This window comes from Bos javanicus, chromosome 15 (assembly GCF_032452875.1).
Source record: "Bos javanicus breed banteng chromosome 15, ARS-OSU_banteng_1.0, whole genome shotgun sequence".
NCBI lineage: Eukaryota > Metazoa > Chordata > Mammalia > Artiodactyla > Bovidae > Bos > Bos javanicus.
This window is the reverse complement of record NC_083882.1, coordinates 43296576-43323827: the sequence shown is the minus strand read 5'-3', so window position 1 is coordinate 43323827 and position 27252 is coordinate 43296576. Positions and strand designations below refer to the sequence as shown.

Sequence of the window (27252 nt, the reverse complement as noted above, 5' to 3'; positions counted from 1 at the left end):
AAACTGACTGTTTAAAGAGGATGGATTTTAATAAAAATTACGCTTTTATTCTGCATTTAGAAGTGATCTGTATAAAGTCTGTGCCAAAATTTGGATTGCATTTAGAGGTGATCCGTATAAAGTCTGTGCCAAAATTTGGATACTCGAAATAAATCATAATTTTAATATTTAATTATCAGTACATAATGCGATAAACACCTTTAACACATAAAGCTCATTTAACCCTTTGTGTTAGTTACTTCCTTAGCATCAAGTTTCACATGGGATTACTTGGGTCAAAGATTATAAACATTTTTACGGTATTTAGAAACATCTCAAATTGCTTTTCAAAAGACTTCCTTCAGTTACACAACTACTAGCAACACACATTACATCAGCCTACTTTATGGTTACCAAAGGTATATCATTGCGTGACATCTTTGTAACTGATAGTTTTAATTTTCTTTCTGAGAAGTTGGAACATTTTTTTTCTTTTTTAATAGCAAGTACTGTCTGTAGGAACGACAGCTCAGGGCCACGTGGGTTGCGGATCGCGCAAATGGACTACATCTCCCAAGGTGCTCCGCCGGCGCGCCGACAGGAAGTGGCCGGAGCATCTCCCGCCTCCACGCCGAGGAGAAGAGGTTCTATCCGGGGCCTTAGCGCTTCTCTTTCCTTTCGCGCCGGTTGCCGCTGCGGAGCGCGGCGGGTCCATGTGCGCAGTGAGCGGCACTATTCCTGGCCCAGTAGCACCCGAGCCCCGGGTTTGACCGCGTCCCCGCTGCGATGGACCCCAACACCATTATTGAGGCCCTGCGGGGCACCATGGACCCAGCCCTGCGTGAGGCCGCGGAGCGTCAGCTCAATGAAGTAAGGACGCCGGGGTGGCGGTGGCGGTGGCGGCAGCGGCGGCGGCGGCAGCAGGCGGGCGGACTGTGGCAGGCCAAGCCCTCCCGGCCTGGCCAGAGGCGCGGACGGCGTCGCTGAGGGGCCCAACTGGAGGGGTGGGGCGGAGACCTGACGGCGAGTGCCACGCCGGGGCCCTTTGGCTGCTGCGGTAGTGGTGGCGCCGGCCACGGTTTGCGTCGGATCCTGAGTTGGGCCTCTGGCTGCGGTGGAAGCATGAGGGGCCGGCTGGGGCGAGGCGGGCGTGACGGGCTGGACACATGGCTGGCTCGGGTGGCGGCCGCCCTCTGGCTCATTCCCAGCTTGTTCTCGCGCCCAGGAGGGGGCGAAAGTCACCGGGAGGTTTTCAGACGTTTCCGGGAGGAGTCTTGCTGGCGCCGGATTTGGAGGGGCTCCTGGGAATGCAGAGCTGGTCCACTGGAGACTGCGCCTGCCAGCTTGTCCCTTTGCTGGGCTGATGGGTGACCTGCACAACTTTCTCCTCCCCGGCTGAGTTGCTAGGGACAGCTTTCAGAGGCGAGCCCCCACTTCTTAGGCAGGGTGAAGGTAGTGCGGGACACCCACAGGAATCTGATTCACTGCTCTTCTACTCTATTATTGCCTCGCTGGGGAAGGCAGGGCTGTTTAGTGGAAAGTGTCGGGTGAAGCGCAACCTTCTGAGTAGAGCTACACCACTAATTTCTGAACTGACCTTGGGCAAGGCGCTTAACCTTTCGATCCTGACTTTTTCTCATTCATAAAATTAGGCCAGAGGGTTTGCTGAGAGGTCAAGGGAGACGATGTAAGACAGTGCCTTGAAACGTGCCAAGGTCCACATCAACTATCTGAGGGTTGGTTTATTTTTCTCCCCATATTTTTGAAGGAGACCACTCTTTGGAAAGCAGCCTTATTATGTGGGTATTTAATTGTACTCGTTTCCGTTTCATTCTTTGTTTCTAAGTTTCTGCAACTTCTGTTGGAGTATTTTAAAGACTTTCAAAAGGATCCCTGTCACTTCCTGTGTCTCCCTATGAATTTGCCCAGCTTTAGTGAGGTTTATGTCTTTTTATTTTTAAGGTAGAGAGAATTCCTCTTTAAAATAGAAATTCAGTTAGTTTATGTTCCTCTTAGCTGGTAGGTAAATACTTCTAAAACTTTATATTGACTAATAGGAATTGAACATCTTCAGTGTACCACGCTGTTTAGAGATCCCTGGCCTCAGTGAACTTAAATTTTAAAAAGCTCATCCACAGAATTTAGACAAATTAAGTGTAAAGTTACTTCAAAATAAAAAGTTAGATCTATTTTATATGGAAGACCACTAGATCTTGCCAGAAATGATGCTCAAATTCTCAGGCTGAAAGTCACCTTGGGAGGAGGACAGATTCCTTTTGGATATAAAATAGTGAGTTGAAAGAAATTCACTCTTTAAACCATTACTAAACTATGGAGAGAGTTATGAATCACTTTTTGCTTTTGTGATAGACACATGTTAAGATGAACATTATTTTGTTTATGATGTGCTAGACACATTGCAAGTTCAGTCATAGTGATGTCTACCATGACTTTGCCCTAAATCACATGAGTTTCCTTTTGGATATAAAATAGTGAGTTGAAAGAAATTCACTCTTTAAACCATTACTTAACTATGGAGAGAGTTATGAATCACTTTTTGATTTTGTGATAGACATAAGTTAAGATGAACATTATTTTGTTTATGATATGCTAGACACACTACAAGTTCATAGTGATGTCTACCATGACTTTGCCCTAAATCACATTATTTTGAGTAAATATACTTGTGTGTAATTATTAATTTAAGAAGTTATTATTTGAAAGAATTGGTTCCTTTGTAGGAAAATTGAGTAAGTAATACTTCCTGCAAATTTGAAATTTATTTATTCCTCAAGCAGCTCAGTTCAGTTGTATGTGCTAACATCTTGTAATAGAGACTTGGGGTAAGTATTTAACAGGCTAGTTTTCAGAAGATAAACAATCAAAGTAATATTCAAAACGTTTATTATTTAACAGTTAAGCTGCTATTAGGGTTTTGAAATTTTCTGAAGTATGAACACTGCTTAGCTTTTCTTTCAAAAAAAATTGATATCTGGTCTGTATTTCTGTAATTGTTAGCTACTTATATTTTGCACTTTTCTTTCAGTTATTACAAAATACCTAAGTTTTTTAGTAATTTTCCTAAGGTAACTTTTCTGTTAATTAGCAAATTTTAATTTCCAGTCTTGCTTGTGTTTGAATTCTTTTTGCTTTGACTTTCTTGTGGCAGAACCTAGGTTTAGTCACACTATACAGCTCAGTCGTGTCCGACTCTTTGCGACCCTGTGGACTGTAGCTGGCCAGGCTCCTCTGTCCGTGGGATTCTCCGGGCAAGAATACTGGAGTGGGTTGCCATTTCCTTCTCCAGGGGATCTTCCCAACCCAGGGATCGAACCCTGGTCTCCCGCATGGCAGGCAGATGCTTTATCCTCTGAGCCATCAGGGAATTCCTGAACCTAGGTTTAGGAAGAAATAAATCCAACTCTTGAAGAAGCTTGACTGTAGTAAGAATGAGGAAGTAGCATCTTATTTCTGGCAAGCTTTTCTTGCTTTGGATAAAATAGGGTAAACCAGTCATTCCATCATGATGGCTTTTTCAACTGAAGCTACATATTGGTTCATTTAGTTAGAAGAAAAAGATCATTGCCATTGAATGAATCTCTTCAGCTAAGTGAAGTAATCACTAACTTAAAAATTTTTTAATATTATCAAATAGATAATTTAAAAACCAAACCAAAAGTGTCCCTATCTCAGAGATTGCACTTGACTGTTCCATTTGCTTGGAACCCCTTTTATTCATTTGCCTCCCAAACTTGTTATTTCACTTCCCTCTCATTACTGTTCCGCTGTGTCTGTATCCCTAAGGAGTGACTTGACTACCATGCTCCATGTCTCCCTTCACTTGTTTATATCATATGTATTGTACTTATTGTTTCCCCAGTATAATTTTTGAGTTTCATGAGATCAGGAATTCTTATGTCTTGTTACTGTTATTCTTTGGTTGTTAATGGTAGGCTTTACTGACTTCCTGTTATAGTAGATAACAGTATAGGCTTTAGGTTTCTCATATGACCTCCACTTCAGGAATTTTAAGGGTATTTATGTTTTTTATATTACATATAAAGTTCCAACAGATTGTTAAAGACCACTGTATGGACACTGTTTTTGACAGATATTTTCAAGATAAATCTGATTTAGTATTTCTCACTTAACTCTGTAGTATGTTATGAAAGTTTTTTTTGAACCACTGTTATAATTTGGAACCCATTGCCATGTCTCACTTTGAAATATGTTCATGTAACAAGCTTTGCCTCAAAAACTGGAGAGAACCATTTTGATTTTTTTTTTTTTTTTTAACTACTGGAAGATTTCTCCACTAGCGGGAGGGTATTAATTTAACCTTTTTTAAAGCATCATTTTCCTTATGTTACCGTGGTATGTCATTGTGTGGGTTGAGCAAAATGATAAATGTAAAAATTTTAGAACTACTAAGTTCTCTCGAGAGTATTTCAATTACTGTTTAAGTGCCAATTGATTAACCAATCCAACATGCAATACATTTCATTTCCTACCTAAGTTAGTAGTTGTTCATCTCAGTGGCAGATGATCAAAACTGATGGAGAGAGAACACATAACCTGTTATTTGGGCACTTAGCTCACTAGTGGATAGCATTATTATATTGCAGCATGAAAACTGGTACTCTTATAAGCACACTGCATGGCACATTGTAGTCTCTCAGTAAATATTTGTTGAATGCAAAGAAATAAAAACTTGAATAATGGAAATGTTAAGAATACTCATCCTTGAGTTGTTAAAGTAGATTTGTGTTACAGGGATCTTTCAATTCTCATTGAAATTCTAAACTATATAGTCTAATATATCTAGAAGTGCAATTAAAAAATTTGTTTAGGTTATCTAAAATGTGTGCATTTGGTATTCATTCAACATTGTTTCTAATATTCTAGAGACTATTTGTTTTTGAATGCAAAGACTGTTCTTTTCCATCTGTACACACACACACTTAGAAATACTTGTTTTTTCATTTTCATTTGCAAGATAAAATATGTCTGAAGGTTTTTGGCAGATTATTATAACAGAGGACAACATCTCTGCTCTCTTGCTTTAGCTGCCAGTGTTCCTCGGTGGAAACCTTTCTGCATGCAAATTTGTACTCTCTATCACCTACAACTAAAATTTTTCCTAGTCATGGTTTAGTCCCTAAGTTGTGTCCGACTCTTGCGACCCCACGGACTGTACGTAGCCTGTTAGGTTCCTCTGTCTATGGGATTCTCCAGGCAAGAATACTGGAGTGGGTTGCCATTTCAAATCTCTTAAACCCACAGTTCCTAAGCTTAATGTGCTATAAAATAGTTATGTGGGCAGAAATGTTGCTTTTTCACATGCTTTCTGTGAATAAAAAGTAAGAGGACATAGCCTTGGTAAGTTTCTTGATATTTTGTGTTTATCTTTAAAATTCATGAACTACCTAAGTTATATCTGGTATCTTCACAGATGGTTACTATTACAACTGTAAGTGATATATTTATTTATAATTGATTAGTTTTATTTTATTTTATTAAAGGCTTATGAAATGTTTAAGGAAAATCTTAGGTCTGGAAAAGTGCAGAATGACAGCAGTTTGGCATGTCTAAAAATTCAAATATTTTTGAGACTATGGTGTATATTTTTGGAAGATGGAATAGTTTGTAGTCTGAGCAGGTAACATTCCTTAATTAGGAATGTCATGAAGTAGGTACTGTTGTGAGTTTTGTAGAGGGAAAGTCCCTGGATTCTTGGACAGTTAGACAGGAAGTTATTCAGTGACATAGCATGTTAAAGATCTGAAAGAAAAATAACAGTGTATTAGTAATACTTATAAGAAAACAACTTTCTTTTTCAGAATTAGCGATGCATGCATATCTGTCAGTGGCACAGTAATGATGAGTTTGATTTAAAGTTTGGCTTTTCTTTTGTAAATTTTTTTTGTCACTGATAATTTGTAATTAAGTTTTTAGAAACACCTTATTTGGAAAGCATTACCACTGTTTAATGAAAGGCAGGAAGACACAGTGAAGACCCTCAACCTGGTCCTAATTTTACCACTACACTGACTTACCCTCACTATGCCTCATATTTCATATACGTAAAATAGATACAGTATTTGCCTTTGTCAACTTCTTTAGTAAAGCAGAGAGGGAAGAAATTCCTTGGCTCTTGAAATTATCTGGCTGTATTCATTTTATGTAAACTCTGATATCAGAGTGCCCTTAAGCCCCTCTCTTCCTTGTAAATGATGTCAAGTACGGAGAAGGCAATGGCACGCCACTCCAGTACTCTTGCCTGGAAAATCCCATGGACGGAGGAGCCTGGTAGGCTGTAGTTCATGGGGTCGATAAGAGTCGGACACAACTGAGCGACTTCACTTTCACTTTTCACTTTCATGCATTGGGGAAGGAAATGGCAACCCACTCCAGTGTTCTTGCCTGGAGAAGCCCAGGGACGGGGGAGCCTAGTGGGCTGCTGTCTATGGGATCACACAGAGTCGGACACGACTGAAGTGATTTAGTAGTAGTAGTAGTAGTAGTAGTAGTAGTTGTAGTACAGTAACTGAAGGTTTGTTTGGTTACATTCCAAAATGGCAAGAAATAATAAAAAGTTACCTATTAAAGAGTAAGCTTTAAAAGAGACTGACATTGGGTGGTTACATTGGAAAATGTGGGTCTGGAAGGGAAATTGATATTGAAGAAAGCATGACTAAAAAGTTTTGTCTGATTTGAGGAGCTGTAAACCCCAAGGAGAAAATGTCCAGGAGGCAATTGGGAATGTGGAACTGAAGTTTAGGATAGAAGGCAGTAATAGAATAGTGATTTTTCTTCTGCAAGTGAATTGAGAGGAAGGGAGTATGATCCGGATGTGTGGGGTGGACTGGAGCGCAGCACACACTTAGGCCATGCTCATTTTTTGGGGACTCTGAGAAACATGGAAAAGGAGATGGGAGAATTGTGCAGAAAAGTAGGAGGAAGGCAAGAAAAGGAATTTCAAGTAAGAAGATTGGTTTCCTTTTTCCTTAAATAAATTAAAAAAATTTTCTACCAGTGAGTATGAATTCCTTTTGCTTAAAAAGCTATTAGAAAAAAACGGTTTTTGACATTTCTAAATGAGAGAAATTAATGGAAAATGAAGACTTTGCTGGGAAGGTCTTTTAACGTATTGATAACCTTGGAGAAAGATAACCTTGGAGAAAACAGTGTCTGATTACAGGATTAGTGAGTGAAATGCTCGTTCAGTTCAGTCGCTCAGCGTGTCCGACTCTGTGACCCCATGGACTGCAGTGTTGCAGGCTTCCCTGTCTATCACCAACTCCTGGAGCATGCTCAAACTCATGTCCATTGAGTCGGTGATGGTGATGCCATCCAACCCTCTCATCCTCTGTTGTCCCCTTCTCCTCCTGCCTTCAATCTTTCCCAGCACCAGAGTCTTTTCCAGTGAGTCAGTTTTTCACATCAGGTGGCCAAAGCATTGGAGCTTCAGCTTCACTAGGAATAAGTTTGTAGGTTAGAAGGGTAGTAGGGTCAGGGGAAGTGTGTTTATGTGATATATATGTCTTTCTTTTTTTTTCTTTTTGTAGTCAGACTTATTTGGGGGAGTAACGGAGCTCCCTGTGGAGTAGAAGATTTCAGACTTTTATAATGATAGTTTTCTATCTGTAATGTTTTATAGTCCTCTATCCTAGAATTACATCCTCATACTGCTTCGTGACCTTATCTTCCTACAGGATAGATCTGATCATGTGAAAACTTTCAAAAATAAGTTCACACTTAATAGATCTTGATATGATCACAACTTACCTATTCATTTTTGTCTTTCACTGTTCTGTTTCGTACTCCTGGTAATCTCTTTAAAATCATATCAGATCAGTCACTCAGTCGTGTCCGACTCTTTGCTACCCCATGAATCGCGGCACGCCAGGTCTCCCAGTCCATCACCAACTCCCGGAGTTCACTCAGACTCATGTCCATCGAGTCAGTGATGCCATCCAGCCATCTCATCCTCTGTCGTCCCCTTCTCCTCCTGCCCCCAATCCCTCCCAGCATCAGAGTCTTTTCCAATGAGTCAACTCTTCGCATGAGGTGTCCAAAGTACTGGAGTTTCAGCTTTAGCATCATTCCTTCCAAAGAAATCCCAGGGCTGATCTCCTTCAGAATGGACTGGTTGGATCTCCTTGCAGTCCAAGGGACTCTCAAGAGTTTCTTCTCCAACACCACAGTTCAAAAGCATCAATTCTTCGGCACTCAGCCTTCTTCACAGTCCAACTCTCACATCCATACATGACCACAGGAAAAACCATAGCCTTGACTAGACGATCCTTTGTTGGCAAAGTAATGTCTCTGCTTTTGAATATGCTATCTAGGTTGGTCATAACTTTCCTTCCAAGGAGTAAGCGTCTTTTAATTTCATGGCTGCAGTCACAATCTGCAGTGATTTTGGAGCCCAGAAAAATAAAGTCTGACGCTGTTTCCACTGTTTCCCCATCTATTTCCCATGAAGTGATGGGGCCGGATGCATGATCTTGTTTTCTGAATGTTGAGCTTTAAGCCAACTTTTTCACTCTCCACTTTCACTTTCATCAAGAGGCTTTTGAGTTCCTCTTCACTTTCTGCCATAAGGGTGGTGTCATCTGCATATCTGAGGTTATTGATATTTCTCCTGGCAATCTTGATTCCAGCTTGTGTTTCTTCCAGTTCAGCGTTTCTCATGATGTACTCTGCATATAAGTTAAATAAGCAGGGTGACAATATACAGCCTTGACGAACTCCTTTTCCTATTTGGAACCAGTCTGTTGTTCCATGTCCAGTTCTAACTGTTGCTTCCTGACTTGCATACAGATTTCTCAAGAGGCAGGTCAGGTGGTCTGGTATTCCCATCTCTTTCAGAATTTTTCACAGTTTATTGTGATCCACACAGTCAAAGGCTTTGACATAGTCAATAAAGCAGAAATAGATGTTTTTCTGGAACTCTCTTGCTTTTTCGATGATCCAGCAGATGTTGGCAATTTGATCTCTGGTTCCTCTGCCTTTTCTAAAACCAGCTTGCACATCAGGAAGTTCACGGTTCACATATTGCTGAAGTCTGGCTTGGAGAATTTTAAGCATTACTTTACTAGCATGTGAGATGAGTGCAATTGTGCAGTAGTTTGAGCATTCTTTGGCATTGCCTTTCTTTGGGATTGGAATGAAAACGGACCTTTTCCAGTCCTGTGGCCACTGCTGAGTTTTCCTTATTTGCTGGCATATTGAGTGCAGCACTTTCACAGCATAACATAACCCGTACTTTTCCTTTTAAAAATCTTTTCTTCTCATTTCCGTGGGTTTAACTGCTTTAGGGTCTAACTAAAAAACTTACTGTCAGTCTAATTAGAATTAATCCCCCACCCTACCTTGAAGTGGTGATCTTTTATCTCTGTAGTATATGGCATGTTGTAAAGTACTGGTAAGTGGAGTGGAGTTAAAGGAGATGGAGTTGAAGAATTTTGTTGATGTGGGTTAAGGGTGAATGTTGGTTATCTGTATTGATGACAAATAATGAGAAGGTAAGAAGTTGTCTAGAAAGATAGTTCTGTATTATGGTGAGCAGCTTTTAAACCTGAGTGTTAGCAGTTTTAGCTTTATGATATATAATGACCCATTTGTTGCTTCACTTCTCCTGGTTCTCGGACTGCTAGATGCCAGGAGCTTGAGGCAGGCCCCTAATTAGTGTCAGCATCCAGAAGTTACATTTATACTTAGACTCATATAAAAGATTTATTGTAGCATCTTCTGAAGCCTAATCAGTGTTTGCCAGACTTTGTGATTAAAGTTGATGCTAGTGATATTTTTACTTAAATTTATTTTTCATATTATAAAATATAAAGATGTTTAACATTTATGAATAGTTAACATGTGATAGAAATTCTTCTAAATATGTGATAGTTTGCTATATTCAAGAATCCAGAAAGTTGTTAGAGATTACCCAACGCTTGAGTTTTTTCCTAACTTGTACAGTTAGTGTATATCTTGTTTGTTTTATAACTAACTGTACAGATCTATGCATTTTTCCCCATTTTTAAACTTAATTGAGGTATAATTTATATACTATAAAATTTACCTGTTTTAAGTGATGATCAGTGATTTTTAGTAGATTTGAGTTGTATGGCTTTTAGAACAATCTAGTTTTGGAAACGGAGAAGACAGTGGCACCCCACTCCAGTACTCTTGCCTGGAAAATCCCACAGACGGAAGAGCCTGGTAGGCTGCAGTCCATGGGGTCGCTAAGAGTCGGACACGACTGAGCGACTTCACTTTCACGTTTCACTTTCACGCATTGGAGAAGGAAATGACAACCCACTCCAGTGTTCTTGCCTGGAGAATCCCGGGGACGGGGGAGCCTGGTGGGCTGCTGTCTATGGGGTTGCAGAGTCGGACACGACTGAAGCGACTTAGCAGCAGCAGCAGCAGTTTTGGAAACTTACCATTATCCCAATAAAATGCCTCAACTCCAGTTTATAGTTAATCTCCATCCCACCCTCCAGTGATGATGAATCTACTTTTTGTCTCAGTTTTTTTTCTTGAGAACCTGATGTTTGATATTTGGTACTAATTTAATTGAGTCCATTTGTTAACTTCTTTGGGAGAAGATGACAAGGCTTCCTGCACTAGGGATTTCAGATGGACGGCACCAGTAGATGGATGTCCAAGGTTGAGATTGCTTGTGCTATTCCTGCTGATAGAAACACCCCTTCTTTCTTAACCTTAGTCTAGCTCAGTTGTCTGAACATAACAGTTTTTTTTGGTCAGTTGTGCTTTTTGGATTTATGCTGGTGTGTTTCTGAAAGCATTCAAAGTGACAAGATAATAGAGTGATAAATTAGTACTTATTTTCAATGTTTAGTTTCGCTGGTTTTTTAAAATAATAAATTTATTGAATTCAGTCACTTTAGTGTCCAATTCAAGGGTTTTTTAGTATATGCACAGTTATGGATCCGTCACCACAAACTTTAGAGCATTTTTATCACCCCAATAAGAAATCCATACTATTAGCAGTCACTCCCTACTTCTTCCTACACACCTCCAGTCCTCGGCTACTTTCTGCCCATAGATTTACCTATTCTGGACATTTGATACAAATGAAATCATACCATCTGTAGCCTTTGGTGACTGGCTTCTTTCACATAGTGTAATGTTTTTAAGCTTCATACGTATTGTACTATGTGTCAGTACTTCATTCTTTGTTATTACTGAATAATGTTACACGAATGAATGGATATGCTTACATTTTGCTTACCCATTGAAGGACATCTTGGTTGTTTCCACTTAGTTATGAATAATGCTGTGAATGTTCAAGTATAAGTAATCTTGTTGATTTTTTTTCTCTTTTGAGGGATAATTTATATATAATACAAAGCTCAAAAATATGTACAACTCAGTGAGCTTTTACCTAAGTATCATCCTCCAGATTAAGATGGATAGACAAATAGAGAAAACATTTTCATTGGCCTCGAACTTTCCCTTAAGACTCTTCCTAATCAGTACCTTTCTTTAGGTTACTGTTACTCTGATTTCTGTTAATTGTAGCTTGGATTCACCTGTCCTTAAACTTCATGTTAATAGGATTACATAGTATATCATACTATATCATAGTCTGGCTTCTTTCTCAACATGTTTTTGATATCTGTATTATTGATTTCATAGGTTGGGTATTTTTTTTTTAAGTTATTGTATAGTATTTCATGTATGAATTATATCACATGTTATATAGTCATGTTTATATGGTTTATATAGTCACATGTTAATAGGTATTATGAACATAACCCCTTATTTCTCTTGAATATATAAGAGGGAAATTGCTAGGTTATGAGATAAGTGCATGTCAGATAATGCCAGTTTTCCAATATGGTTGTACCATTTTATAATCTACCAGCACTGAGTTCCTTTTTTTCCTTACCTTGATCAGTGCTTTGGTGTTGCATATATTGTTTTGGGGTAGCTTTGTCTCGTCCACGCGTGTGTGTGGCCATGCCATGTGGCTTGTGGGATCTCAGTTCCTCAACCAAGGGTTGAACCTGGGCCATGGCAGTGAAAGCCTGGAATCCTAACCACTAAGCCACTAGGTAGCTCCTTGTGCTAATTATTTTGTAATTTGCTCGCACATATTTGTTGATTTTTGTTTTGGAGTAGTTAACACTTCCTCAGATGTTGAGGTATTTTCCTTTTGTTCCCCTCAACATTATTTACACCAAGGCAAGGCCGAAGCCTATGAAGCTTTGCTTTTATCTATCTGATACCAAAACTATTTCATGTCTTTCACCCTTTAAAGTGTTAGGCTTAGGTTTTCTCCACCAAGAGGATAAAAATATTCACCTTGGTTTCCTTCAAGTACTCCTAAGGGGTTTTTTTGTGTTGTTTAAACCTTAAGAAGTTAGAAATTGATAAAGGTCCTTTGTTATTATAACATGTGGTACCTATTGTGTTACAGGAAGATGCACTGAGTCGCACGTGCTCACTTCTAACTCAACATGTAGCTGTCTATGTCCAACCAACAAAAACAGTAGCCGTTGTGTGGTGGTTTTTGTTGTTATAAAGTGACTCCTAAATGTAAACCAACAGCCTCATTTGGAGTTCCAGTCATAGAAAGCAGTCTTTTTCTACTCAGAATGATAAACTGCAGAATTGGGACCTCAGGAGAGCATTATATATAAATGAAACTGCATGTTGTACTTTGAGTGATTTAACGTACTGAAAGGTAATTTGGCAAAGTCAATTTATGCCCAGCTGACTTTAGAACATACTTTCTGAGAAAGATGAGGTATGATTTTTGTGTGTTTTTTCGTTGTTTTTATTTTTTGGCCACACTGCACAACTTGCAGGATTCTTAGTTCCCTGATCAGGGATTAATCTCTGGCCATGGCAGTGAAAGCCTGGAATCCTCACCATTAGACCACCAAGGAACTCCCTGTCATGTTTTGATGTTTGCTAAAATACTTTTCGTGTTATTTCCTTATAGCTATCCTGTGAAGTAGATTTTGTTAAACTGACTTTGTAATTAAGAGTTAGATTTGCTGCAGACTTCTATATACTACTATATATAAAAGAGATAATAAGAACCTGCTGGTATAGCACAGGGAACTCCATTCAGTACTCTGTAATGGCCTATATGGGAAAAGAATCTTTTAAAAAAAGTGCCATAAATATTTGTTAAATATAATTAATCTTCACAATAAAAAAAATTAATTTGCTGAATTAAACTTGCTCAGGAGTTTAAAATGTAGGACATGACATCACTTAGGTTTATAACCAGTACTGTCTTGAATTCTAGCAGTTCATTCATAGAGTTCACAATTTTATGCAGGAGATAAGATATATTGCTGTAATATTAATGACTTAAGAAGTATCATAGTAGTGGTCTTTGTGGGCTTACCAGTCTAAAAATACAAATTTGCTTTTTTGCTCCATACAACCTCTATGTGATCACAACTGCCTCTAAGGCACCTTTTTTGTTAATTCATTCAGTTATTCTTTTAATAAATTTGTTGATTATCTTGAATGCCAAATATGAGTAATTGGATATAAAGATAGTAAAGTGTTTATTACTAGTGTGTCTTGAGTCTAATAGGAGAGGCAGACATAAAGCCAGTCTACAAATATGTAATAATTATTATGAAGTGGGAAAAAAAAACCCTTGGAGCTTATGAGAGTAATTGGGAGCCCTACTTAGCCCTAGTGTGATCAGTAAGGAAATGCTTCTCTAAGGAAAGGTTTAAACTTGAGACCTAAAGAATAAGGGTGTGGACCAGTTAACTCTGGTGGAGCATTGGAGAGAAGAGTGATGTAGGCAGAAAGTGACAGCGTGTACAAAGACTGAAATGGGGTAATGTTTATTGTTGCAAAAACCTAAGGTGGGGCAATGAGGGGGATGAGGAAATTTCTTTAAGTGAGGCTGAAGAAATAAGCAGAACAAGATAAGACAGGGCCTTTTAGGCCTTAGGAAATACACTAGAAAATTGTTAAAAGATGTGTTTCAAGGGGATTACTTTACAATTTTAAAGATTATTAAGTACTAAATAAAGCATGGTTGGGGAGGCAAATGGTTATATTAAGAGGGATGATAGTCAGTTGGACTAGGTTGGTGTTAGTGGGAATGGAGAAAGTGGATATATCAATTATACAACCATTTTGGCTATGCAATTGATAGAGTGTGATGTATTGAATTGGGATAAGAAGAGGAAAGTGGACTTCCCTGGTGGTCCAGTGGTTAAGAATCTGCCTGCCAATGCAGGAGACATGGGTTCAATCTCTGCTCTGAGAAGATTCCATGTGCTGAGGGTTGAAAAAGCCTGTGGGCAGCAACTACTGTGCCAGAGTGCCCTAAAGTTTGTGCTCTGCAACAAGAGAAGCCACTGCAGCGAGAAGCCTGTGCAGTGCAAGGAGGAGTAGTCTCTGCTCTAGAGAAAACATGTGCACAGCAACAGAGACCCAGCACAGTGAAAAATCAATAAATTAAAAACATTTTTTTTTAATTTTAAAAGAAGAGGAACATATTAAAGATGACAGTCAATTTTCAGATATGAATAACAGATAGTGATGACAGGTTGGGAGGGGTGGTACAAGGAAGAGTCACGACTTTTAGGGGAAAAAATGATTTCATCATAGTAAGTCTGAAAATCCTGTGATAATGGAGGTAGGGATGTTAAATAGTTCTGTTAGTGTGTCCTTGACTGGAAACTACATTTGATTTATAGATGGTAGTTAAAGATAGGAGTTGCATGAAATCAGCTGGGGAGCAGAAAAGCTGGCCTATGACTGAGTTCTTGAACCATGTAGACAGAATGAGAAACAACCAAAGGAGCCTGAAAAGGTACCAGGAAAAGTGATGTATGAATGATTTAGATGGCAGGGTGTTTCATGAAAGATAACGGTTAACTGTTCAGATCTATTTAGAGTACTGAAAAGGGTAAATTCCTCCCCTCTATCTATTTAACTGCTCCTGTCCAGGTCTTAAATTTAAATACTACTTCTGGGTTAGGAGATTCTACTTTTGATTCTCCCGGAGTGTTTTCTGTTTCTTCCATTATATTGATACTTCATTACAGTTACCTGTTTGGCTGTCTTATTTTCCTTCATTGTTCATTTTCCATGAGGTCATGGAGACTTCCTGTCTTGTTCAACCTTGTGTTTTCAGGTCCTGGTATAGTGTTTTGCACCAAGAACAACTAAGTAAATCATTTTTGGAGTGACTAAATGAGCAGAGTATCCCTTTGGGTCTAATGTGGAAGACATTTTTTTATATCTGAAGGGAAATTCTTCTGTTTCTAAGAATGTGTTTGTAGAATGCATGAAAAAGTCTATAAGGAGGAAACTAAAAATTATGAGTGTCCATGTGAACATGCGCAGAAAAATACTAAAACTTGGGCTGGAAGGACATTATAGGAGGTATTTATATTGTGGAAGAGGGAATGAGAATACATATAAGAAGAGATTTCAGGTCTTTTTTAATAAAAGCAAATATGACAGATTTAGGAATTAACTAACTTTTTTGTGTTGTTAATGAAAGTAATCCAGGATCATGGCATAAAATTTGGCTAATAGAAAATCTCTATAATCCTACCGTCCCAGATATAACTCATTAGTATTTTTGGTGCATTTCATTATTTTCTGTATGTGTTGCATTGTATATTCATGTAAATACATTTATTAAGTCATGCAGTTTATATCCTACTATTATTGTATGTTCAAAGCTATTTTTAAATATAGCATGCATACAGAAAATGATCATGAGGATACAGTTGATTAATTTTCACAAACTGGACACACTTATAAAACAGCTGTATTATGATACAAAATGTTATTAGCACCTTGGAAATGACCCCCTCAGGTTATTAATTTTTGCTCATTTCATTTTTGTCTAGCCACTTAATAGAATATCCCTGGAGAAATTATTACTGAATTGGGGAAATAGGTATCACAGAGGAGACTGTTTGTGAGCTGCTGCCATCAATGTGGTTAGAAGTTCAACAGTATGTAGGCAAATGCAAACATATGAAGGTTTTAGGAGTTAGATTACTGCGTTTTGTGTGTGTTTCTTATATGTGAGTGGTAGGAAATACTGGAACCAGCTAGTGGAGGAGAGCCTTTTGTGCCAGCCAAGTAGTGAAATAAGAGTACTAAGAATATTTATTTGCAGAAATTTAAACTATATTTTTTTATTTGTAGGCACACAAGTCTCTGAATTTTGTTTCAACGCTGCTTCAGATTACTATGTCGGAACAACTGGATTTACCTGTGAGACAGGCAGGCAAGTTTCCTGAATTATTTTCTTGGATATATGTAAATAATGTTTGAAAGGTTCATAGTTGAATAGCAGAAGTGTCTTGGGAAGATCCTTCTGTGATTTTCTTCCCAGAAAATTGATTTGGCCCCCTTGTGTTTACTACGAACTGTCGCAAGTACGTTGGTATCTGGTGGCAGAGTTTAAAGGAATGTGATATTTCACCAAATTAAGAAAAAAGCTGGAAAATTGATGAGGTTTATTGCAAGATTCTCCATATTGTGTTTCCTTCCTTGATGGATGATTCTAAGATACAAACCTCCAGTTATTTGCTTTTACTGTTTTATTTTAACCATTTAAAAGATACTATTTCTTAGTCCCAGTTTCAACAAAATATTAATTCCTTCAGTATCAGAGTCTATGAAAATGTGGCATGCTACTTCTGATATTATCTGTTAATCAGCACAGTAATGGAATTCACATCTTTAATGCTTGTTGTTTATTTGCAGATGCATTTCTTATAGGACATATAAACTGCAAATAACTATTGTTTTGGAAAAACCACTTATATTCTGGAGTTATTTTTTGCTGTTCTTTTTCCTTACACCGATTTTGTTTTTTAAAAAAATTTTTCCGCTTACTTTATTTAATGCAAGCACATCCCTTTTCTCTACATAGTGTTAATCCTAAAATTTATATTTTAATGACTAAATGGTTTACCTTAATGTTCCATATGCTCTGAAACCTTTCTCAGTTGTTGGAATTTAATATCAGGTCTGTATGGTTAACAGTTGTATTCCGAGTACCTAAAGAATTGCCTGACACAGTGAAGGTACTCGGTAAATGAATGAATGAATGGAAGTTATGACTTTTTAAAAATTGGCATATAAATAACACAAATGAGACTTTTGTGTCTATAAAATACAGTAATTTCACTGAACCATGGTCAACAGTAAATCTTTAAAAAAATTTTCTAGTTAAATAGGAAAAGGTTGGTTTGACTATTTTAACTGTCATTTCTCTTTTACTTATAAAGTTGACATTTTCCCCTTTGGATATTTTTTTAGATAAGAATCTTTGCCTTTAAATCTCAAAAGTTTTACTAAGATGTTGAAAGCCTTTGGATTTAGGAAGGATCTTAAGCACCTTAGAAACTTGATTATGTGTTTTAGCAAAATTAAATTCTACTAGAAAGTTGTTTTTTTAGTATGTATAAAGCCAGAAGCAACTGAACTGTGGAATTGGTCCTAATTTTTATAGTATCATCATTACTTTAAAATTTACATCCTTGTAATAACTGAATTATATTGTATAGTGCATGGTATATGGTGGTTTCATTTGTTAGACTTTGAAAGGTACATTTACTGTCTTTGTAGTAGAGCTCAAGCATTCTGGATGGAGTAGAGTGAATCATAAGGTTCTTGCAGTACAGTTCCCACTTGTTTATGTATTTTGTTTGACTAAACACCTTTTAAAATACTGAATCAAAATTGTACAAGTAAGTATATACATCCACTTCTTTGGTGCATTAAGATAGAAAGAAATCCTCAGAGGCTGTTTCTCACAGTTCTAGATTCCGAGATTAAGTAGAAACTTTATTGGTACGTGTATTCAGTTTCGTTTTTTAGAAGTTTCATTTAAAAAACAGACTTGGTAAAACAGCTTTCCTACAGAAAACAGGGTGAAAAGTGTTGTGTGTAAATGCATTGTAAAAACGGTTTTGTTTTAGTTTGCAGACTTACTGCAGTTCAGTTCAGTTTAGTACAGTTGCTCAGTCGTGTCCAACTCTTTGCAACCCCATGAACCGCAGCACGCCAGGCCTCCCTGTCCGTCACCAACTCCCGCAGACTGTATATTTAATAATGACTTTGTGGGTGATTACTGTAGCCAACCTTAGATTTGTGTTTTGTCAACTTTTTAAATAATAGAATACAGTATTTTAGTTTTAAAAGGATAGCTTTACTAGCAGTGGTTGGTCTAAAAGAAAGAAACTGAGGTGTAGATGCGGGGATGGTTACAGTGCTTTCACATTCTTTTGTCAAATTGATCTATATTTTAGGTGTTATCTATTTGAAAAATATGATAACGCAGTATTGGCCTGATCGGGAAACAGCACCAGGGGATATATCCCCTTATACTATTCCTGAAGAAGATCGACATTGTATTCGAGAAAATATTGTAGAAGCCATTATCCACTCTCCTGAGCTCATCAGGTATGTATGTATTTTAAACTTAACCATTATTTTATTGAAGGTAATAATTTTCAGGGTTTGCAGGAAAGGGAATCTTTCAGCACATAAAAATTGGTTGTTTTGGAGACTTCCCTGGTGATCCAGGGGTTAAGAATCCACTTTACAATGGCAGGGGATGCAGGTTCAGTCCCTGTTTGGGGAACTTTGATCCTACATGTTGTGGAGCAACTAAAGCCTATGTGCCACAACTCCAGAGTCAGTGTGCTGTGACTGAAAGATTCAGCAAGATGCAGCCAAGATCCCTAGTGCTGTAACCAAGACCCAGCGGAGATCCCCCCCAAAGTCTATCCTTTCTGAAGCACAAAACTTAAATGCTGTTACAGGAAAATTAGTTTTTTGTTTTACTTTCTCACTGCAGTTTAATTTTACATTTATTAAAATCCAGAACTTTAAACTTCATGTCAAACTTGTGAAACATACTATGTTTAGATGAAAGGGAGCGTAGAAAACTATAGAATTCTGTCATATACTTTATATTGTATTGATGTTCTGAACAAAACCTATCAGTTGATGGGGATGAAAAAAAATACAATTACCTGCATTTGTAACATTTGTTGGGTTTCTTTGAAATCAGTAGTAATAGTTCTTGCTTAGTGACTTGTTTTTTAAAATTTATTTTTGGCTGCACTGAGTCTTTGTAGCTTTGCTCAGGCTTTCTCTAGCAGCAGTCAGGGGCTACTCTTTGTCCCGGTGTGCTGGCTTCTCATTGCAGACCACAGGCTCTAGGTACTCAGGCTTCAGTAGTTGCAGCATGTGGGCTCAGTTGTTGGCAGCTTGCATGCTCTAGGGCGCATGGGCTTCAGTAGTTGGGGTGCACGGGCTTAGTTGCTCTGCGGCTTGTGGAATCTTCCTGGACCAGGGATCAAGCCTGTGTCCTCCACATTGGCAGGGGAATTCTTATCCACTGCACCACTTGGAAAGTGCAATCCAGTTGCTCAGTTGTGTGGGACTCTTTGCGACCCCATGGACTGCTGCATTCCAGGCTTCCCTATCCATCACCAACTCCCGGAGCTTGCTCAAACTCATGTCCATTGAGTCGGTGATGCCATCCAACCATCTCATCCTCTGTCGTCCCCTTCTCCTCCTGCCTTTAGTCTTTCCCAGCATCAGGGTCTTTTCCAGTGAGTCAGGTCTTTGCATCAGGTGGCCAACATATTGGAGCTTCAGCTTCAGCATCAGTCCTTCCAGTGAATATTCAGGACTGATTTCCTTCAGGATTGACTGGTTGGATCTCCTTGCAGTCCAAGGGTCTCTCAAGAGTCCTCTCTAACACCACAATTCAAAAACATCAATTCTTCAGTGCTCAGTTTTCGTTATGGTCCAACTCTCACATTCATACATGACCACTGGAAAAACCATAGCTTTGACTAGATGGACCTTTGTCAGCAAAGTAATGTCTCTGCTTTTTAATATGCTGTCTAAGTTGGTCACAGCTTCTCTTCCAAGGAGCAAGCGTCTTTTAATTTCATGGCTGCAATCACCATCTGCAGTGATTTTGGAGCCCAAGAAATAAAGTCTGTCACTGTTTCCATTGTTTCCCCATCTATTTGCCATGAAGTGATGGGACCAGATGCTATGATCTTAGTTTTTTCAATGTTGATTTTAAAGCCATATATATATATTTGGCTGCTTTGGTTCTTCTTTTGGGCATGTGGGATCTTTCCATTGTGGCGAAGGCTTCTCTAATTATGGCATGGGCTTAGTATTTCTTCCTTCTTATTGTTTATTTTTGACTTTCAGGGTACAGCTTACTACATGCATTCATCATATCATCAAACATGATTATCCAAGTCGCTGGACTGCTATTGTGGACAAAATTGGCTTTTATCTTCAGTCTGACAACAGTGCATGTTGGCTAGGAATTCTTCTTTGCCTCTATCAGCTTGTGAAAAATTATGAGTAAGTATCTCTCAATTCCTATAGTTCTGAGAAGTAGAAAAAGCTTGGGAAATTTAAGCTAATCGGTTTGAACGACTTAAAATTTCATTTGATCTATATACCAAAGTTAGTGAATTACATGTTGATTTTAATTGTGTCTTCGTTTTGAAATAGCATTCTTGTTTTAATTCTGCAGTCTTTTCTGTTGATTCAGCTGTGAAACTCATTGTGCCCTTTCTTCTTAATCATCTATTTGCCTATTCAAAACCTAAGTTATCTATAACTCTTCTATATAGACTCCTCAATTGTGCTGATAATAGGCCTAAAGATAAGCTTTTTTTAAGATGTGAAAGGGGTCAGAGTACACTGAGCTTTAGAGCTCTTTTCCTGGCTTTCTGTAACTTTTTATCTTAATTTGAGTTCTTGCTAAGTTTCAAGAACCTACCTCTAATTCTTTAAGAAGAATGTGTTGGAAATTCATTTGATCATTTTTTAATCATTGTGTTTGAAGGATTCATAGTCATCTGCTTCAGTGTTGGTGTATTTGAGCAAATTATAGTCTGTGTAAGTACTTAGTATCAGTAAGAAAGATTTAGGGATCATTTTAGACCTGGGTTTAGGGATCAGGAAAAAAAACATCTAACCTTGGAAGCTGAGGTAGCACTAAAAGTAGTGAGGTGTAGCACTAAAAGTAGTAAGCCTAATGTTGTTGAGGTTTCTCTCTTAAGTGTGTGGTGAAAATAATGAAATTGGTAGGCACTTGAAAATTTTGATGTTAGAAAATTAAAGAAGAAGGAACACTACACCATGATGGTGGCTTTATTTCTAGTCCTAACAGCTACACACTGTGAGCCCTCTAACTCTGGGGCCTGAAGTTAGCCTCTGATATCCTTTCTGGGTCCCACTCAAAGTAGCTGATGAACTGCTGCTTTTGTTCTGAGCAGGAAAGAAATATACCATTTACAGCATTGGTACTGGTGTTTTCTTGTGTTCCCACCAGCTACCCATCTTCCTGCTAAGGGATGTTCCAGCTGTTGCTCCAACCTCTGTCGGAGTGCCAGTTGTTGTAGTTCTGGTAAGTGAGTGACTGAGAGAGAATAATAATAACAAGCTGTCATTGTCATTGAGAAGGTTCAAGTCTCTCCTGCCCTGTAATCTTTAGTAGGAGAGAGTATGATAGGGATTTTTTAAATGGAAAACATAGGAGACTGCTGCAGTGGTGGAATTTCAGTTTATTTTCAGCCAGTGTTTGTGGAGCACAAGGTGTTCACAAGGGGCCTGTGTGGACTAAAGCAGTTCTACGAAAATGCATGCAGAAATCGAAAGTTGTGATGGCCTTCAGGAGCATAGATCCTTAGGAAATGCTTGTCAGTTGAAGGAGCATAGAAGGAACATTTGAAGAGAAAGATATGTCACACCACATGGAGTGAGCAAATAAAGACGCCGAGGCAGAAATGAGACACTGTCTTTAGTGGGTAGTGAGGAGACCACTGACTGGTATGGCTAACTTCTGGTGAGAGATTGGGGTTCGTTTTAAATTAGTAAATTGGGACCTTGTTAAAAGACGGTTTTGAATGCCAAGATGGGGAATTTGCATGTGATCTTTTACATGCAAATTGACTTACTTCTTTTTTTAAAGAGGAAAGTGATTGGCTAGTTTTTGAGAATTCCCTGAGTATGGTTCACCAGATTGACACTGATAATAGGCTTTTATTTAAGAGGTGAGCTCCACATCCTATTCCTCCACCATCTTGATCGCTCCGTAGGCTTTTATTGGTATCACATTTTCATGCTTTCAGGAGCTTTCAGGTCTTATGGAATAGTATTTGTATCCTTCCATAAATTATTTTCATACTCAAACCCCTTCCATTTTAAAACATTCTTCTCTCCTAACTCCCTCTCTGCACTGAGTGGTGGCCTGGAAGTTGGATGGTACAATATCTAAACTAATGAGTATGAAAATAATAATGTGGGCGATCGCTGGATTAGATAATGGAGAGAGGGTTGCATAATATAGTTCTCCTCTTTGTTGTTACAAGATAATATTGTCAGTAATTAATACAGCTTGTCTAATCAAATTGGAGAGTGCAAATGGCTTCCTTTTGTAAATCGTTACTGTTTTTATTGACTCAAAGAAATGTTCAGGTAACCTTTAAATGTATACTAGGTGTAATTTCTCAGCATATCAAATAATATTTAAAACTGTCAGTTAATTGTTTAATCTCAAATCATTATTAGCATGAGCATTGCTCTTATTTTAATCTTGGCAGTTTACTTTGCTTCTTGTTTCACCCAGTGGAAAAAACACTCCTGCCTTTTAGGAATGTCTACCTTTACCTTTAAAAACGTACTAACACACTCAATTCTTAGATACATTTTCTCCCTTTAGAAAAGCTAGTGGTAGATAAAACTGGGGTCTGATAGGGGAAATCAGTTACTTAATTAAAAAAAAAAAAGCCAGTAGACCTTTTAATAGTACTGTTAAAATGCTAAGGATCTCTACGGGGGAATGTCTCAGTTAGTCAGCACTTGTTTACTCATATCTTTGAAGCAAAATGTAAGTCAGAATTCAGGATTTTTCAAAGTTTACAAAGGTTTAACAAGGTTCACATAATATATTTTCTATTGAAATCTATACCAGTATCCAGGAATCAAACATCATTTTTTATACATGCTATAAGTATATGAATATTTAGTCCAAATGGGATAAACAGAGATCATCAATATCCTGTTGAGGTCAGGCTTTGTTGCCAGAAAGGTTACAAATTTATAGTGGTAACATGTCACTACAGTGATTTATAGTGCTTTTAGAAATAGAATATTTTCTGCTTTACAGATGCCATTTCTTCCGTAATGCTTTTGGTGTATAAATCACATCAGCTCCTAATGTTTAAAAACCAAATCATTGTAGCTCCTCAGTTGTATCAGTATTCACAGTTAGTGATAACATAGTGAAATGGTTAAAGGGCAGATCCTGAATCTGCTAAGGTTCATACCTAGATTTATATATTGGGGAAGATATTTAACTACTCTGTGCCTCAGTTTCCTCAGCTATAGAAGTGAGAATATTAATGAGGCCTTGGAGGTTATTTACCTCATAATAAATACTCAGTAAATTTTAGATGTTCTCTTGTTATTTGAGGTTTTTCTCAAGTTGCTTTTTACCTATGGTTAAATTCCATAATAGGTTTTTCTTCTAGGACTATAAAATTGCTTAGAAAATATTTGCTTTTATCTGTATAAACAGGCAAGTAGTTTATATTTATAAATAAAATTGTAAATAAATTCTCACAGAATTAGTTTATATTCCTACCCAAAGGTATAAGAAACCAGAGGAACGGAGTCCATTGGTAGCAGCAATGCAGCATTTCCTGCCAGTTTTAAAGGACCGTTTTATCCAGCTTCTTTCTGATCAGTCTGATCAATCTGTTCTCATTCAGAAACAAATTTTCAAGATCTTCTATGCTCTTGTTCAGGTAATTTTAAAAAGTAGTTTTTAATATATAAAGTCCACTATCATTTGGCACCATTAATGATGGTAAAGAATATCTTTCAGCTTAAGAATTCACAAAACTGAAAATCAGTTCTTAGAGTTTACATCTGACATGTGCTTTGTCATGCCATATATGTGTAGATTGTCCCACTAATTACAAAACCTATTCCTAAGCTTGACACAAAATGATTAATACTGTGGATTTGACTTTATATATTCTAAATCTTCCTGGGATAAAAGACCCAACTAAGGAAATGGTGGTATCTATAGTCTCAGTGGACTGTAATTACTTATGAAACAGAGTTTTCGATTAGGATTAAAATTCTTGCTCTTCTTGTGCCACATGGCCAAGAGAGATTTGTCTCATCTGCCAGAGTCTTTGGTTCAATTCATACCATTACTTATTTTTTATAAATCTCATTTAAATAGACTTTATTTCCACTAAGGTTATTATAACGGACTGCCATTGTTTGGTTGGATTTTTCATGCTATTGCTAGATCTTTAAAGATAATCTGATATCTTTCTAATGACTCCTTATACAATTTTTAAAGAAATGAAAGTTCTTTTCATAAGTTATTCTAGGGCATAGGACCCAATTGATTTTTTGAGACTAGCATACCCTGAAATCAAAATATAGTACTGGCTCATTTGTGAAAATAGAGGTCCTGAAATGCTAAATAGGATATTGATTTTAAGTTCCTATTAAGTGATATGATTTACCCCAGAAACATGAGAATGTCAAGAGTGAAAAACCAGTTTTTGTGATTAAGTTTTATGTTATGCAAAAAGAGACCTGTAAACAATCTTTAAGGATGGTAGATAAAGTATTTGATAAAATAATCATTTCTGCTTTAAAAAAAATTAACAAGTATCCTGGAATAGAAATTTCCTTAACTCAATAAAAGATATCGTACCTTATGGTGAAAATTAGATGTATTCCCAGAAATTTGGGAATCAGACAAGAATGCTCACTGTCTTTGCCACAGTTGACCATTGTACATAAACTAACCAAATCAGCCAGATGAGAAATTTGCCTATCTACTAAAAGAGGAAATGTGGATTGCATGAAGTACGTTTTAGGTTTTATAAAGAGTAAAAGGTAAAGATTTTAAAATATTGATTCTTGATTTTAATTTAGTATACATTACCACTGGAGCTGATAAACCAACAGAATCTGACAGAATGGATAGAAATTTTAAAGACTGTTGTGAACAGGGATGTACCTAATGTAAGTGTATTTCCTATATCACTGAACTTAAATATTTAGTTACCTTTTGAGAATTTTAATTGATATTTTCTAAAACATTCTTTGTGAATGTATGTATTTTGTGATGCAAGTTTTTCTAAATACATGTTTCATTTGTTGATATATGTGAGTATATTAAGGGAAAAATTATAAAGGTTGTTATGTGTATTATTTAAGGTGCTTATATATAGCTTATTTTTTCCATCCTAATTCTCTGTTCTTCAGTTTTTAACTGAGTTCATAAAATGTATCACCTGACATAGTTAGGAATTTTTTTTCTTATAGTGAGAACTTTTAAATATACTGTCCTAGCAACCTTCAGATAAACAATATTTTTTTGTTATTTATTATTTATCAAATCTATAGATACCGTGTCCCCAGAATTTATTTATCATATACCTGGAAATTTGTACCTTTACACCATCTTCCAAAACTTACTGTAGTAAACATTTTGCAGTTTATACATATATCAAATTATTCTGTTTATACCTTAAAACTAACACAATGTTAGATATCAATTATATCTCAAAAAGAAACAAAGAGCCTGTAGCTGGATTTTAATCTAGTGATTTGTCAGACTTGGATGAACTGAAGAAGAACTTGATTTACAAGTTGGTCAGACTTTGTTGTTAGTTATATTACTTGGTTTTAAAATAACAACCTTATAGAGATCTAACTCAAATACCATAAAATTCACTATTTTAGTGTACAATTCATTGGTTTTTCAGTCCCATAAACAGAATTGTCCATAAAAAAAAATCTTATTTTTTTCACATTTAATAACAATTTTTTAAATAACCACAATTTTTCTTTATAATCTAGTTTTCTAGAGAGGTAGCGAATTTTCAATTCCTGAATCCCTAGTGTGTTTTAAGTACTTTTGCATACCTTGCTTATCTAATGTTCAAAAAAAAAAAAAATCCTGAATTTATTTAAACAGAGGCATAGAAGGGTTATGTAATTTACCAACATAATTTTTTTTAGTGGAATAAGTGAGACTAATCTGTTTTGTAATTTAGTTTGCATTTTAGTGCTCAAATTTTTATTTTAAAAATACACTGAAGAAGTAAATAGGACCTTCCTTCCACTCCATAGAAAAGTGATTTGATGAGTTATTTTCTGTACACATTTAATAGGTATAAAATATAACTTTGAGTTTTCATAACTATATTCTGCATCTTTTTTGGTATCATTTGTAATAATAAACATGCACATATAAGTAAACAGTTTGAGTTGTAGCAGTCATATTCACTCAAATAACCAGCACCTAGAATATTTGCTCATGGCTGGATCTAGTCATTCTACCATCACCATTCTAATTTCTAGCACCATATATTAATTTTGCCTGCATAGAATCTAATAAAAAGGTGATTTTTTTTTGTATCTACTTTTACTTAATATACTTATGATGCATTCATGTTATGTTATGGTAGTTCCTTTTTATTGACAAGTGGTATCCTATTGTAAGGATGTTCTATATTTATTTACAAGTTAATGTGTATCTGGGTGGTTTCAAGATTTTAGTGTTACAAATAAGGCTGCTATGAATGTATATGTTTAATTTTATAAATAACTTCCAAAGTAGTTGTATCATTGCTGTCACTGGCAGTGTATGGAAGTTTTGGTTGTTTCACAGTCTCATTTCTTTGTCTTTAAAAATATGTCATGACTGTCTTAGGTCAGTAATACAATGAGCCAGTTCATTCTTTTAATGGTTGTGTAGTAGTCTGTTATGGATGTTCCGTAATTAAACATCTCCTTATTAATGAGTGTTTAGTTCTTGGCATTTTTCTCTGTTACAAATAGTTTTGTAAATGAATATTTTCATCTGTTTATATATTTAAACTAGTATTTCTGAAAGTAGATTTTTTAAATGGAGCTTTTTGTGCCCTTTTGATTTGTGCCCTTTAACTATACTGGTTTTAGTTAAGCTGCTTGCCCAGGCCTTTATTTGTATTATTTGGATCATGACTAAAATGTTTTTGAGTTTAAACTTTTATACGACTTTGAAAAAGCATGTCCTTTGTAACTAAGTAGTGAAACAAAACGCCTCTTATAAACAAAGGTTAGTACTTTTCCAAGTATATCGTTTTATAATGAGGCCAATGTTGGAGGAGCATTCATGTTTTTGTGAATCTGTTCTGAACTCACTCTGTATTCCTT

At 36.9% G+C, this 27252-nt stretch overlaps 1 protein-coding gene across 1 annotated transcript in view; it reads left to right on the top strand.

Moving 5' to 3' along the window:
- Window positions 1-570: 570 nt before the first annotated feature.
- Window positions 571-27252, top strand: part of IPO7 (importin 7) — a 44273-nt gene continuing 17591 nt past the window's right edge. Inside the window, exons 1-6 of the mRNA XM_061440826.1 lie at window positions 571-849; window positions 16165-16246; window positions 18279-18432; window positions 20212-20370; window positions 23669-23825; window positions 24982-25071. Coding sequence (XP_061296810.1) covers window positions 766-849; window positions 16165-16246; window positions 18279-18432; window positions 20212-20370; window positions 23669-23825; window positions 24982-25071 — 726 coding nt within the window. The 5' untranslated portion in view covers window positions 571-765. The remainder of the gene's footprint in view (window positions 850-16164; window positions 16247-18278; window positions 18433-20211; window positions 20371-23668; window positions 23826-24981; window positions 25072-27252) is intronic.